A 17,148-nucleotide genomic window follows, 5' to 3' on the forward strand; every position below is an offset into this window, starting at 1 on the left:
TAATGTATAAATTTGATTTTGGAAAACTAAATTTCTGGACTTGCAAAGGTGATTAAATTTCCTAACCAAAATTTGAAAATCTGAAATTTTAAAAAGCATTTCAGAAATTTTGTAGAAATTGGAAAAAAAGCAAAATTTTATTCTTGCAGAAATTTATATACTTAGGTAGAATTTTTCAAGTTTAGCTTTTAAAAATTAAACATCCTATTTTGCTACATTTTTATTTTCCAAGTTTTTAACAATTTCTTTGCAATTAAAAGTTTTTTATAATTTTCGCGGCAGACCACATCATTTTTTATGTCCTCGTTTGTCAGATCTTGTACGTGCAAAGTGAAGAAACTTTCTTCCCATTTGGATACAAATGCTTTGCATTGATAAGCCTCCTCTTTAACTTTCTCTTGTAGTTTTGGTAACATGCCTGCACATATCAATCTTGAACTATTGTGACCCTTGTTCTTGTATTCGAGGTGGTGAGAATCGAAATTTTGTAGCATTGTTAAGTTTCCCAGTACTTTACTTATATTGTTTGCTAAAGTTGACTTGAAAATGACAACTCGTGAAGGTGTATTAGTAACTGTATTACAAGGTACTGGTGATGAATTTTCAGTAACATCAATGTTATCATATTCAAGCAATCACACTTCAATTTCATTTTCTTCTCTTTCACATTCCTTGCCAATGACAGTCATTTCTCTACTTTCAAAATCTCCACATTCATCAAATGTTATGATGTTTTTAATAGGAATTGTTATCTCCTTCCTTACACATTCTGACCAGCATTCTGTCAAATACTTATGAATTGACACTAAACTTTCATTTTCAAAATATTTTAAGATAGGGCCTTCCTCTTTGAATGAGAGTTCCTCTTCACCATTATGAAAAACAATAGAATTTGAAATCACATCCCGGTGCCACCACACACCTTCACCACATAAAAGATAATCACTGATGCGCTCTAAGTGTGACTGCAGTAATCGGTCTTTTATGTCAAATGAAATGATTGTAATATTAAAGAAGAACTACTTTGTTCATCACTAACATACTTTCCAAGCAGTGAGCGGGATTCGATCCGCGGTCCCCTCTCAACAGAGAATGAAATACGGATGTGCTAAGATAAATATTCACCTATATGTACACACCATCCGGATAAACTATCTGAGTTCATCACTAACATATTGCCACACGTAGTGTAGTGGGTTCGTCTGCGGCTCCCAGTTCTGGGGACCGCGGATCGAATCCTGCTCACTGCTTGGCAGTATGTTAGTGATGAACAAAGTAGTTATTCTTCAATATGACTTACACACATTATACTCGCCCGTCATGATCAGAGGTCTGATCGGGGTGAACCATTCTCTGTTGAGAATGAAATACGGATGTGCTATGATAAATATTCACCTATATGAAATGATTGTATTTACACTGTTACCTGAGAACAATCAGAAAAATATGCATGTAGCTTTAGGGGAAGAGATTTTGTGGAACTTTTGAGTAATTTTGTGGAAATTTTGAGTCACCTGAAAATAATATTGTTGTGAAAAATTTATACACTGAAAGTGTCTTCCCATAAAATATACATTCTTTAAACATTATCATTTATATTTGAACTAACTTTTGAATTTTTTTGCAAAAAGGAAAACACTCCATTCAAATTACATATCTATACAGAAATAAATGGAAACTTACCGACTGCCTTAGAAAATTTAGAGATTTGTGATCCATATTGGTGTGATGACAATAAATCTTCCGCCTGCAGGCTCTGCTCATCTTGTAAACGTATAATGCTGTTATCACGTATAGATTGAAGGCTGCGATTTGATGTTCTCATGCTAATGTTTTTTATCACGCTGAAAAGCCTTTCTTCATCTTCTGTGTGAACAGAACTTGGACTTATTATTCTTGCAACATGAGGTAAGTAGCATATAAGTGAATGGAAGTAAATTCCAAATAACTTCTCTTTAGAAAGCTTTGTTGATTTTGATAATGTGTTGACACATGGCATGCTGGAAGGTGATATTATAAAGCCTGAGAATATATTTGGGCTTCTTTCGTCAGCTTTGGTATATGCCATTTTTACAATCTCCATCAGTGTTCGCAGTATACCTTCTATTTGTGGAGAGCACTTCCCTTTCATGTTAGCATAGACAACGACAGTGGATAAGCGATAGTCACATCCCCTGATTTTGTCTTTTGATCCGAAACAACCATTAAGACAATCTGTTAGCGATTTTTTTCCGATTCATCACAAATCTGCACCAATGACTCCCAGATATTTTTAATATGACCTTTACAGTCATGCAAAGGCTAACGGGACACGCTTTATACATATGTAGGTTCAAATCGCTCATGCTTACTTCTTCGTGACCAAACCACAATGCTGGACAGCGTGATGAACCTGCCAAATGTGTTTTTAAAACCTTCTCCCACTCTTTTTCGTTTTTTGTCATGTGTAATGGAATGTTTGAGTCCAAATTATGATAATTTATTTCAACTTTTAGTGCATCAACTTTTATATTAGCAAATGGCGTTATTGCACCTTGACTACCTGCTGGTCCAGCTCTCACCTGTAAAAACATAAAGTAGCTTGTCTAGATTTTAGTGACATAAATATCTGCAGGATGCAAAACAATTTTAAATCAATATCACATCAAAAATGTGACAGGATTTTTGCTCAAACAAACCTTCACTCTTCTGTTTTCTAAGGACGTCAATTCTTGTCGTAATATGTACTCAAGGTTGGAAAAGCCATTTACATGTGCTCCACACGGACATGGGTAGTGTCCACCTTGTTGGTTACCAGATTCAAATTGAATTTCAGGATGGTCACCTAAGTAAACAAATGATTATATTATATTTAAATTAAAAAATATCAAACAGGTACTATCAGATGTACAAAAAAGCTGTCAAAAATTGATAAAAATGAGTTCAAAACTACAAATAACATTGACATAATACTAAATTTTATACCATGGAAGAATCTTATAGTATCATGTATTGTAATCCCATCTAGCAACAGTGGTTCATGAAGATCTTTGACATCATCCAGTCTTGTTTGGACATAGGTCAATTTATCCCATGTTGTGTCTGATGTACGTCCAAGAATATACACGGATGGTCGTTCAACTAATGATTGAACATCAACCTTTTTTCCTGTTTTCTCTTTCATTTCTTGACTTGTGAAGAACAGGGTGGGTTAATAATTGACTTTAATGTCAAATCTTTGGATTTTCTGTTAAAATAAATTTCTTTAATTTAAAGATTTGAAAATTGCTCTTTAAAAGCTTCATAACGTTCAGGTGATTGTGTATGTTCTTAAAAATTGTTAATATTGCTGCTCTGTGAAACGCACAGCCAAAAAATGAAGCCATTACAAAATTTTCGAATTTCGCGTGTATCCTTTTTTATGCCTATCGGCATCGACGGTAAATTCGTAGAGCTATGACGTCATATTTTACCAGTCAGAAAAAATCTTGTCAGTTTGAAGGAAAAAATCCATCAAATGCATGGGTTACTGTCAAATGTCTAAACGCCGGATACATGACGTGAAATTTATTACAAAACATTTCTTATCATTTGAGGACCGGCCCGCACCCTTTACCATTTACAATTTTTAAGTAGCGGGGGCCCAATTTGAGCCGACGTGATTGGAATGCAAAATGCGTCATACCAGAATGATGTCATCCAATCAAATTTTGGACATGATACAGAGTGTTTCAAAAATGGTTGTTCCTCACTATTAAGTTTGCCCAAAATGGTTATGATACGACGAGTGTTGGTGCTGCGGGTGATAAAACACCCAAAAAGACTGACCTTAAGTATCCTGAGTATGTTCCTCACTACTTTCGCGAATTGTAATTTTGTAGAATGGTCATACGCTTTGCACTCGTGGTGTGGGGAAGTATCTTTGCCTCATTCTGCCTTTGCTAGGGAAATAACATTGGATTGATATAGTTCAGTCTGTAGAAATTGCCTAGAAAAGTCCCACTGGATCCATTAGGATCTTTGTAGCACTTTTGACGCTAACTTTTATTTCCACTTATTCAAGTATTGCACATGTGAATTTTGTTTCTATCATATTATGCTCTCAAATTTTCTTTAATAATAACTGTATGCTTCTTGTTAAAAAATACAACCTTACATAAGCATGATTTTGACTTTATTTGCAAAAGCCAGTATTAAATTTGGCGATATTTTATTTCACAGATAAGACAGTTGCGCCATGCACAGCATGGCATTATTAAAGGGGTTACAAAGGAAAATTATTCAGTAGGAATTACTAAGGAGGGAGGCAAATATCAAGTATGCGCCCAAAAATTAAATGTGTAACTTAGTTTTAAAAATTTTCTTGAAAAGAGATTAAGGGAACAATTGAAAGCAGAAGAAAAGAATACGGTATTGTTTGCGAATTTGCCTTGTATTCGCAAATTTTAAATTCTCCATTTTTGAATATGAACGGTCATTCACAATCTTTTTTTTTTACATTTTACCTTATTTGTCACTTGTTTTTAATGTTCCAATAAATTCAGTGTAAAATTTACTGAAGACTGAACTTAGTTTGCTTTTATGATCTCGAGAAATAATTTAAAGCCTTGCATTACATTTGTTTCTCTTTTATATGCACTTAAAGGAAAACTAACGATTGATAACAAGTTGTGCTTAAAATGCTCATTATAGTGTGAATATGAAGTGTTATTTTTTTAATATTTGTGAGCTTTGTTGACGTCACAAATGAACAAAATATGTACGAACCAAGTTAGCTTTTGTTCGTTATTTGCGGTGACTGTTAATGTAATTATCGTCTCTGTGGACAAAATTTGATCATAAAAAAAAAATAATACAAAAAAACATATATGTAAGTTTTTTCGTTAGTTCTCCTTTCAAATAAGTTTAAAATTTAAGTAAAGGTATATATTTAACAATTATGTAAGAAATGAAGTTGAAAAGTATTTTTCAGTCTGCTTGATTCAATATGTTTGTCAATCAGACTATAGTTAAGGTAAAAACACAAACACGAACAGGTGTTTGTTTAAATACAATTCTGTCTGTTTTCATTGTAGTTGAATAGTAAAGGAGTGTTAGTCAAGCCAGACTTTCTTATTTACGGTTTTAAGCGAAATAGAAAAGAACTAGTACTGTCCATAACTAAATAAAGAAGGACAACACACAGGGAGTATCAACAAAGTGAAACTACAGAATTCTGATGTCTTATCTCTACTTTATTTAAGGTAGTAAAACGTTTCGTATTCCACTTTATTTTATGCTGATGTTTTTAACTTTTTCAACTAACTCATTCATCCTTAAGTTTCTTTTATTTTGTTGTTTACATGCATGAAGAGCATAAATAGTTGGTTTTATACAGTAGTGAAATAAGGACACCTAACGTTGGGAGCGCAAATCATGCAAGACACACAAAATCCACCATGCTATTGTGATCTTCGCAATAGGAAAGAATTTGCGATAGCATCACAAATAACATTTTAAGATGGTGGCCATGATGGTTCACGATGTTCATGTTGGATGTGATGTTAACAATACATTCTAATGTTCTAGCAGGGTGCGTTTAAAATAGAAATATTTAGTTCATTTCTTTAAATCATGTTCATAATTAGTAGATGTTGAAAAAAATGTGTTGGACACAAGCGGTGGAAATTTAAACTCATGAACCTCAAATACGAGAATCCAGTGTCTGAACTTAGGGACTCTCTTAATCTTGACTTCCTTGTATCTAATAGTTAGTGATGATGTTCACGATGCTTAGAAATTTTTTAATCGTGACATCATTATGGATCAAGCGCAGTATATGGCCAAATGAATTCAAATATGTGGTAAATCTAGTTTTTGGTGTTTTGAAAGATGTATGATAATGCATTATAAAGTGTTTTGCTTATGAGAAATGGATCACATTTTATATGAGTTAAACAATCGTGATTGTTTCAAGATCGTATCATCATTTTTTAAATTTGTTTTCATGAAACAAACAGGAAGCCATTTATAACGATTTAAAACGATTGTAATTTATTTTGTTCTTTAAGCTCAAAAAATGATATGAAGTGAAAGCGAATAGAAAACGATTGGGAAACTATTTTAAAACGAATCTAGAAACAAAATTTGAAGCAAATTCTGAAACGATTTGTTTCCTCAAAGCAATTGAAAAACAATTAAAAACGTGATAAATTTTGTAGGTGAAACTATTTTTAGACATTCCTTTCTCACTGACAGATGTCACAAAAACGGTAATTTCTTTAAATAAACTAGTAAAACTGCAAATTTAAAGTTTCGATCTACACCATCTACTGCAATCTCTTTGCTTTCCATAACCCTGTTTCCATGCTTTTTAAACAATCTACGGTGATTTCTTTGCTTTCTATGCTGCCGTTTTTAGTTGCTTTATACGACCTACAGTAACCTTTTCAGTTTCTACAATCCTGTTTTCATGATTTTTAAACAATATATGGCAATGTTTTGACTTTCTACGATCTTATTTTCATGATTTTAAATGATCTACAGCAACTGTTTGCTTTCAACGATACGGTTTTAAATGGTTTTAAACAATCTAAAGTCACATTTTTTGCTTTCTTTGATCCTGTTTTCATGATTTTTAAAGGATCTACAACAATCTTTTTGCTTTCTACCTTTTGTTTGACTTTTTTTAAACAATCTACAGCAATCTTTTCGTTTTCCACAATCTCGTTTTTATCATTTTTAAACAACCTAGCACAATGTTTTGCTTTGACCATCCTGTTTCCTTTTTTAAACAATCTAGAGCAATCGTTTCGTTTTCTACGAACCCGTTTCGACTGTTTTTAAACAATCCATGGTGATCTTTTCACTTTATACGATCTTGTTTTGTTTTTTGTGACAAAGAATGCAGATATCCTGAAATTACTGCTTAAATTAATGCTTCCCTCTTTTAAAGCCCCCCCCCCCCCAGGAAGATATTCCTACAAACATCTCTGATATTCAGAAAAACTTTTTAGACCGGCTGTAAGTTTATATATAAGAAGGAAAAGAACAAATGATTTTATTTCATTATTTCCTTATATAAATTAATATAAATGCAACAAACTTCCTGTATAAATTCTTCTTCCGGTGAAAAAGTTTCAGTGTTTTATATAGTCATTTTTTGCAGGAATGACCAAACTAATTTCATACTTACGTTTTTTAGTAACTTTAGCACTAATAAAGTTGTTCAATCAACATTCAAAAAATGATATAGAAGGCACGACAGTTCCATAGGGGCATGCGCAGTCAGTTCACTTTTCCCATCCTTATTTTCTTTGTAAATTCCAATTGCAAACTTATCATATTCTGAGACTTCATCTCTTCCATCTGGTTTTTGAAAAGTTTTGGACTAATAATGGGAACTCAGTTGACTTTGTAAATATGATGCCCACAAGTGATACTTCGATATTTGATCCTGTGAGAAGGCTGATATTTAACAGGAAGACTCAACTCTAGCCATATTTATAAATTAAAAAAAGGCATTTATATCATGGGAAGGAAGAACAAACTTCTAGTTTAAAACATTTGAATATACAAAACATGTGAAAAGTCTGAACAAAATGTTTTTCCGACACCAATTTTATTTTGTTGCTACATGCTTGTGTTAAGAATCTCTTGGCAGAGTCATACTCATAAGAAACATCCCACAAATGTAAATAATATTATATGGCTTGTAAAAAACAAGTTATAAAGTTTTCAGAAACAAATTTAAACGGAAGTGCTGCATTGAAGTTCCAGATTTAGGTGAAAAGAGCGCAAGAATGGCATCAAAATAAGGATGAAATTCAAGTCATAAAAAACAAACGTCGGAGTCTTGATGGTGGTGGTAAAAAGTTAACTGACGACCAAAGAAAGGTGCAGTAATATGCTTCATGTTTCTCGTAAACTTATCATGCTTAAAGCAAAGTCCAGATTTGACGAGATGTGTTGAGAAGGTAACAGATTGGAAGGGTTATTTCAAGCAAGTTGTAGATGGCTACAGAGATTCATGAACAGAAATTATCTCCCGTGCCAGTGAGCCCTACATTTTAACAAAACCTTAACTAAGTCAGCCAACTAGGTTTTCTTGTTATTCAAAAAAGACGTTATATTTTTAAGTGATTTTGTATCTAATATTTTATAGACACCTAACAACAGCAGCCTGAAAGGACCCATCACAATTTAACCCTTTCAAAATCATTGCGATGGATGAAACGCCAGTTTGGTCAGATATAGTAATCAGTAATACAGCAAACAACACTGGCCAAAAAGAGGTTATACTCAAAACAACTTGTCATGAAAAGGTTTGCGTTAGTGTCTGCTTTGGTGCAAAAGCAGACGGCTCAAAATTGTAATCATTCATCGTTTTTGCTGGCGTCAAACAGTAGTCAGCTGAATTATATAAAAAGTTCAGAACAAAATGCATAGTGACATTAAGAGACATTGATTAGATGAAGGAACGTAAAGTGTTGTAAAGAGGTTTTTGAATCTCTCTCCTTCCATAAAAGCCTTCTTGTGTGGGATACATTTTAAGCTCTCCGACTGAAGAAGTTAAAGTTTCTTTAAAGAGAATGAAAGTAATTCGATTTCAGGTGTACGTACAAAGTACATTCGTGCCCCAGATGTGTACTGGAAAAAACATTTATAGGGTAGATTTCTCAAATGTAAGATGAATGGTTAGCGAATGGTATTTATCGATATACAGAAGCAAAAAACACGAAACCAGCCCCAAGACGCATAGTGTTTGAATGGATTTTATGCGAATAAAAAATAATAAAAAACATTCAAAGGTTGTGCCGGAAATTTTAAAAACAAAGAAAGTGAAGACGACAAGATCCATTGCTTTAAAGAGGAACAGCTGTGTAGGGCTGGCAGAGCACTTTTAAAAGATCGAACTATGTTCCTTCACGATAATGAACCTAAAAATAATCCTTTTTATAACCCAACAGACTCAGACATTAAAGAAGCAAACATCCAGTTCCATCTTTTTGATAAAAGAAGACCATGAGGGAAATTGTCCCTCTGTAACAGATGTTTAAAGATAAAAAAATTTTGTTTTGAAATAAAAAGGTTTTTTAAACGATTTTTAATTCTGGGAAGCGATTTTCAATTCAATGAAGCGATTTGAAACTATTTTTAAACAAATTAAAACAAATTTGAAACGATTTTGGGGGAATTTTTTTTTTAAATTTGTTTCAAAATCATATAGAGATCGTTTTAAATAAAATATTATACAAATTAAAATGATTAGTATTTAAACGGTCATGGAGACGATCCTTTATTAAATGCCTAAAATAAATTAATATTTTTTTGTTTTTTTTAAGGAATAAGTATACTTGGCATTACATGTCTTAAATAACTTATTGTATATTGCTTATGTTACAAACCACACACAAGCTCCTAAAAGGAAGATTTTGTGACTATGTTTCTTTTCAACTATGTGAGCGCTTATCATAGAGCCATTTTCCATGCAATTCAGCAACTGTTTTTTTGTTGTGAAAATTTGTATTAATAGTAAAGCTACTTTTCAAGTCAAACATAACATGGAAAATAATTTTTTGTTTCAGGGAATAGTAAGACAAATAGATGTGTAAATATGACTAATGGAGCTATAAGTCAATGAAACAAATGTGGTATGCAATCAAATGGCTGTTTTTAGTTGGGGAAACAATTTCTTTGGACAGTTAGGATTAGTTAATGATCCTGAAAATGAAGATGCATGTGTTTCTCTTCCCACACTTGGTAGGTCATCTTTTTTTGTATTAATTTTCTTAAATATAAGTACTTTAATTCTTAGATTAAGTCTTGTCCTGAATATTTTTATAAGATGTTTTGTCGAAGTTTAGATTTTGAATTGAATTTACAATTTCCAAGTTATGCTAAAACAACTTTTTAATACTTTTTTTACAGCAAATAACTTTTTAGTTTTTGTTGTACTCAAGCAGGTATGCATAGTGAGGATAACATGACATTCTTTTCAGCAATCCTAATCAACCAAATCAATAATTGTCATACTAAAATAACTAATTTTGGTCCATATGTTTGTCTAATTTAATAAAGTGCAATAGATAAAAAAAATATAGAACCTTTTTTTTTGTGGAGTAGCAGTAAATGTGTGTTGTTGTTGTTGTTACATCTGCACTGCATATTACGTTGAAATATAATAAACTATAACGTAACTTAACACACCATATACAAACAAATAAAACAGCTTAAGTTCGGGTTCATTGGGTGTGCTGAGAATAGAATTGGTGTGATACTAATTACTCTACTAATTCTGTAGAGAAATCGGATAATTCATTTTTTGTTAATAAAGTGTGTTACCATTTGAATGAAAACTGAATCTGTATTATGAAATAGAAAATAAGGAGGGAATTAGTTTTTTTTTTAATTTTTGCAATTTTTTTTAGTGAAATCTTCATTAGAGGTAAAAAATATTTCCTGTGGATGGAATCACACATTGTTTTTGATGAAAAATGGATCTGTGTATTCATGTGGTTTAAATGATCAAGGTCAACTAGGACTCGCAAAAGCTGAAATAGCAATTCCTGGTAAATAGCTTTGCAAAAGTTAAAAACTTTATTATTTTATTATTGCTTACTCTTATTATTAGCAAATAGTTACAAGCTAAATCCACTCTATGGTAGTTCAAAACTGTTTTATTCAGTGAATAAGAATTTGGTAATGTTAATCACTGATCTAAACTCGAAACAAACAAATTGATGATTTGATTATTTACCCAAAAGTAGATTGAAAGTGAGAGATCTGGGCCAATTTGTTTCCCCAGTTCCAGCACAAATTCAATTTCTAGAACATAAAGGCAAAATCTTTAAATTTATTAGATCCAAGTGGGAGGGAGCAAAGATTTGGGGTTTTATCTGAAGTATAACGAAAGAGGGTAGTAGAACGTGTTGCATGTTTTGCATGTAGGTCTGTTTTTTGTTTCTACTGCTTCCACACTCAACAAAAAATTATTATAAATTGTGCCAGAAAAATAAACCCTCTAAGCTATAGAAATGATGATAAATGCAGAATTTGGCATTGAATTGACAAATAAATAGAGTTAAATAGAGTAAAAGTAAAAGTAAAACCTGTAGAAATTAATAAATTAACAAACCAAGTTTGGGTCTTGTGAAGCTGCCACAAAAACTAGCGGTAACCAAGGCAATATAAATGTTACAAGCAATAAGAATCAAAGTTTTATGCAATACTATCAGCAAACAAAAACATACAGCAACAAAGTACAAAAAAGGCATTAAAGAAGTAACTTCAATGATAACAATTTCCTGTAACAATAGAGAAAATACAACATAATGGTAGACCTATTTGGATAAGATGAAATTAGGCAATAAAAATACAATAGACCTGCTACTTATATCTTATATGGGAAAAGGATATTATTGCTGAATTAAAATCCTACCAGGAATTGTCTCCTCACACATAACAGTCATGGTAACAGGAAACTATTTGCTGTTTGAGATATTTCCCAGAAACATACAGAAGGCTGCATAGAAAAACACACAGAATCATTGGTTTTCCATTTTCGAGATTTTATCAGTGCTTTAGACCCAGCACACTTAGTCCTGTTTCTATTTTTCTCATTTTTTATTCAGTGGGAGAAACTCTGCACCTGTGTTTTTGGTGGTTGGGACCACAGGATTGGCTGTGGAAAAAGCTGATCCTATGGACCCACAGCTTGTCGCTGTTAGACAATGATAATAAGTGTTGACTTTTATATCTATTTCACTTTTACACAAAGCATTACTGGTGGTGCGTAAAAAACTAATAAATAAAAAATAAAAAAAAGAAAATTCCCTGTGTAGCATATAAAATATAAAAAATACTGAACATACGAATAATAACCCAAACACTGTACCTAGTATACAAACACAAGTGCTTACTCTCCTTTAACCTGTTAACAGCACTTCCCTAATCATCAATTACACTAGTCTCCTTATCAATAATCTTAACTTATGAGTGCTGATAGGAATTAGAATTAAAAGCATCTTCTTTTGATGTGTTATATTTTTTGATGTAACTAAATAAGCCTGGGTCAACACCCACAAAGAATGTGATATATGCCTACCACAAATACTCAAATCAAGCAACAGCTGTCTCCTCTTATCCACCATTTCATAAGCAATAACATCATACACAGTAAACAGAACCTTACAGCCAGCCAATTCCCTAGTAAAAAACCAAAAAACCTTAAATAACCTAGCACCAGTTTCCACCAAATAATACACAATCATCTCCATAACCACTTCCTTTTAAAATAACTTTTCTTCCATCCCAAAAGTTAAAAAAAAAACTAAAATAAATCTAAAACCAACCTAGTTTTTCTACAACCTGTTGACCCTTCAAATAACGCTGTTGATATTCTATTCACTATAGGATATTCCATACTAATTTTATTTCCATTACTATCAACAATACTAACATTCAAAGAATGAATACACGTCCATGCCAACCTGTAATACAAAATATTCTTAGGTTTAACAGCAACAACGCTTTCATACTGAATCTCTTTCCCACTGTATAAATCCCTACACCTCACATTATCAACTAAATTATCACAACTATTCAACTCTTCCAATGACAAGGACTTCACACATGTATTCAGCCTCTGAACCATTCCCCTTAAATACTAGGGCATGACAATATCAGCATAGTTTTTTTTCTTCGAAATATGTCTAAAACTAGTGTTCCAAGAGTGTTTCAAAATACTTTTATACTATTTTGAAATTTGTAAAGTTTTTCAGCATATTTAAACATAAATCAAAAGAGGAAGGTTGTGTTCATGTTAATGGCTACTTTTTTATTGAAGGGGAGTGAAATGAAAAAAAGGGGAAAAATGCAAACAGCTATTTGAATGAAGTCATGGCTGTAAAGAAGAGCAGTGTAGTGTATACTATACAATTTTAAATGGTATGAACGAAGAGTCATTCAAGGTATTACAGTATTAGTAGAACTTTTGTTATTTCTTTTTTTGCTTTGTTTTTCTTTGTTCGCATGTGTATCATCATAGCTATCATTCATCTTTATCACAAAAAAATGCACAAAAATCTTTCATAGCGTCAGAAAAATGCACACCTGTTGTCAGCACCTTTAAACTTCTTTCGATATGTTTAAAATTCTACAAATCGATTTGCAGAATTTTCTTGTTCTGAAATACTGAAAAATTTCACACCATGTCTCGAAATTAAGTTCTGAGCAATTCAAAATACTTTGGAAAGCTTTCAAAATGTTTTAAAATATTTCGAAATATTTCTAAAATAAAAATTTCAAGTGTATCTCAGCCTTTAAAATTATTCCCCCAATAAATTTCATAAGCTCACTAAATTAACAAAATCTTGCCTTCAAAATCTTCTTTTAACTGCTAGAGGAAACCCTCTCACAAGAACATAACACACACCCAAAAAAATGCACTAACCCAACCTCAATATCGCCACCAACAGCAACTCTCTAATTCCACTTGCAAACTTTACTAATGTCCGTAACCTCACGTACATATACCAACCCCACAAATAATATCCCAACAATCCTGCTAGTAACAAACAAAATCTGCCCAGTCTATTGGTTTTGTGATAATTCGCAACATCTCCACCGCCTTGGTAAATATTGCAGCCAAATGAGTACATGGGGGGTTATTTTTCGCATGATATCGTTCGTCAAGTGCTGGTTAATGTTATTATTAAACCGCCATGCCTTGATGCGGCTTCCCTCTTCAAACATTTCCATGTCAGCATCAAAAATGTTCTGAATGTCCTCGATTACATCAGGGTCCGTGGCTTGTTTCGCTTCTTTCTCGAACATATGTTTAAGATCGGCAATTCCCTGATATTCCTCATCTATGGTGATACGTTGAACCTCATCGTGGAGAGTTGCTGATCCTGAAAATTGATCCCTGGCCTTGTTGTAGTAGTAACTAACGGTATCCCGCACGCTCCTTAGTTGTTTAACGAGAGCTTCGCGAGTTGCCGCTACTGGTGCTGACACGGTATTATATATTTTACTGATTGCATTTTTGAACCAACTCATTCCTTTATTATATACAGATTTCATTTCCAACCAGCATTTTTTTGACTCAGTGGACATTTCAAAAATATTTAGGGAATTTCCATTATATATGCTATTGCGCATGCGTTGATGACGTCATATTATTTCTAATATCATTTAATATTATTGGCAATATGATATGATTATATGTTGATATCAACATATGATTTCGTTTTCTTTTTTGGGATGAGGTGGTGGTGGAAGCGGTTTTTTTGGGGGTAAAGGTGTAGGAGGAGCGAAAACAGTATATGTTCAGTCCTTACTACTACTAGAGCTGGAAAAAGGAAAGTTGTGGTTCCTTCATCTTGGTACTCGCTGCATGTTTGATTAATACAAAGAAGAAAGAAGTTGTGGTATGCGAGATTTTTTAATTATGGATAGCTTATTTTGGAGCACCTAGAAAGTTTCATAACAATTGTGGAGGGGGATTTTGTAATGCAGTTATGGAGGAGATGAGTGAGAAGTTAGGCGTCGAGATTAGCACAACACCAGGTGAATCACCTTTCAGTAACGGCATTGTAGAGAGAAATAATAAAGTGCTCTATGAATCGATGATGAAAACCAAATGTTAAATACAATATGGATACTGCTTTGGCATTCTTTCTCCAAACCAACTTGTTGTTTTTTCGGCACCAACGTGAATTTACCTTCCGTAATATCTGACTCACCTCCTGCTTTAAAATCATCTACTTCCAGTGAAATTGTAAGACGAAATCTTAATGCTCTTCATTCAGCTAGTGAAAATTTTATTAAGGCAGAATCAAGTAACACCATTCGCCGTACTCTACGACACGATGTGCGCACTTTTTAAGAGGAGCATTACCCAAATGGCGACAAGATTTTCTATAGGCGCAAGAATGCAAAGAAATGGAAAGGTCCTGGAACAGTTCTTGGTAAAGAAGGCAATTTTGTGTTAATACGTCATGGTAGTTCCTTTTACAGATGAAGGCGATTCCTCCTCCAACTGTAAAGTCACCCTCATCCTCCAATGAAATAAAGACGCAAAGAAGAATGAATTGCGGTAATGTTGTTGCTGAAGTGGGGGATGAAGATGAAAGTGATAGTGATGCGGAAATGGTAGAGAAAGATGAGAGGGAATCTAGTGATGTTAGTGAATCTGCGGTTGGTGAAGATAAATCAGCTGGTGATGCCTCTGATGTTGATCACGAAGCAGAGAGAGTAGTTGATAATGTTGAAAGCAAAGATGCTGATAATTGTGGTGAGACAGTAAGTGATATGGATGCTGAAGTTGAAGAAGTGGTAGCAAGTGGTGCTAGAGAGGTACTTGATGAAGGTGATGCTGAGAAGCTAGATGGCACTGTTAGAAAAGAAAGTGATAAAACTACTAGATTTGCGAGGAAGAGCGACGTGTCTAAAAGTAAATGCTTCAATCACAGTAAACCTAAGCCAGAAACTAACATTTTGTATATGCTGAGAGATGGTTGTAGTGGTCAGGCAAGAGTCTTATCAAGGCAACCAAAAAGAACAGGTGGTTCTAGTGATTGGGTTAATGTTTTGAGGGCCGGAAAGGATGAACCAAGTAGTTTAAATTTGAATCAGGTATCTTAGTGGAAAAAAATGGCTTCAGATGAAACTGTGTTGCTTTTTTTAGAAACGGATGAGTGTAAAAAAGCTGTGATTGATGCGAAGGAGAAGGAGTTCTCTAATCTGTATGATCATAATGTGTTTCAATGGGTTGATGATGTTGGTCAAGCAACAGTGTCATGCAAGTGGGTAATTACAGAGAAGGAGAGAAATGGAGTTACGTTGTTGAAAGCTAGGTTAGTAGCACGAGGATTTGAGGAGGTTGTAGAATGTAGAACTGATTCACCAACTTGTAGTCGCCTAGCTTTAAGAATGGTGTTTCTGTCTGCGACATCAATGTCTTGGAAGTTGGAATCATTAGATATTACATCAGCCTTTTTACAAGGAAATTTGTTAAAGAGAGATGTTTTTGTTCGACCACCTGCTGAGTACAGAGAAAAAGGTAAAGAAATCCTGAAGATCTCTTTTTAGTCAGCTTATATGGGTTAATTCTCAGACCAGACCAGATTGTGCCTTTGATGCATGTTATGTGAGTAACTATGGAAAGAATTCGAAAGTCCGTAATCTCATTGAGGCAAATAAGGCGGTTAAGAAATTGAATGATACAAAACTAATCTCGGTCATCCAGAGAATCTTGCAGTAATGGTATATGGTAATGCGACTCATGCGAGTCTACCTAGTGGTGCTTCACAAGGTCTCCTTCTCTCTCTCTCTTTTTAAATTCAGCAAGTAGTTCTTCTCCTAGTCGACTCCCTCTTCATCACATTTTCTGTTTGCTCCTTCTCCACTTTTATCACCCGAAGATTTTTTTAAATAATGTGTTTCAGGTGTAAGATAGGAACCAAGTCTGTAATACAAATGACATGTAACTCTGCAAAGCCCGTTCAAAAGAGGGTTACTTCCTAAATTATTCTCCAACTCGTCACTCCTATCCCCCAAACCAAGGGTATTTGAAATAACACTTAAACAAATGTTTATAATTGTTTCTCCAAATAATTTTACTGTCAACCACCCAACCTACACTCATATTGCGAATGAAGCTTTTCAACACTATCACCCGACCAATATGTACCTGCAAATATAATGTTTCCTGAGATATTGCTTTGAAAGACCACAATAGACCTATTTTCATTTTCGTTTTAGCTAAACCTCACCGGGCTACGTTTTTAAAGTGATGTGAATACGTTTTTATTTTCCTGTTTGCTAATGAATTTAGAACTAAAACTTCATATACACTTTACTAACGCACAGTGGCACTTCATATTACTCTGATCAGTTAGAAAATAAAAAAAACTAGCCTGCTATAGCCAGCCCGCATAGCTAAAAGCAAAACAGCAAGTATCCAGCTAAGCTAGCTACCACACTGGGAATATATATATAGGTACTTTATTGTGAGCTCTTCTTTTCCAAAAATCACTGTTGTTAAGAGAAGTTAATCCAGGAACTTCAAAGGTAACTAACTACCTTTGATTTTGGGGGGAGGGAAGGGGACAGTATTGACTTTGGGGGAAGGGAAGGGGACAGTTAAAAGAGATTTCAACATTAAGAATAATGAAAAAAGCCAGA

The 17,148-nt window shown here is 33.6% G+C and overlaps 1 protein-coding gene across 1 annotated transcript in view; it reads left to right on the top strand.

Annotated features, from left to right (window-relative positions):
- Positions 1–9,524: 9,524 nt before the first annotated feature.
- Positions 9,525–17,148, top strand: part of LOC130647231 (probable E3 ubiquitin-protein ligase HERC4) — a 53,545-nt gene continuing 45,921 nt past the window's right edge. The window contains exons 1-2 of the mRNA XM_057453013.1: positions 9,525–9,720; positions 10,389–10,529. Coding sequence (XP_057308996.1) covers positions 9,624–9,720; positions 10,389–10,529 — 238 coding nt within the window. The 5' untranslated portion in view covers positions 9,525–9,623. The remainder of the gene's footprint in view (positions 9,721–10,388; positions 10,530–17,148) is intronic.

This window comes from Hydractinia symbiolongicarpus, chromosome 6 (genome assembly GCF_029227915.1).
Source record: "Hydractinia symbiolongicarpus strain clone_291-10 chromosome 6, HSymV2.1, whole genome shotgun sequence".
Lineage (NCBI taxonomy): Eukaryota > Metazoa > Cnidaria > Hydrozoa > Anthoathecata > Hydractiniidae > Hydractinia > Hydractinia symbiolongicarpus.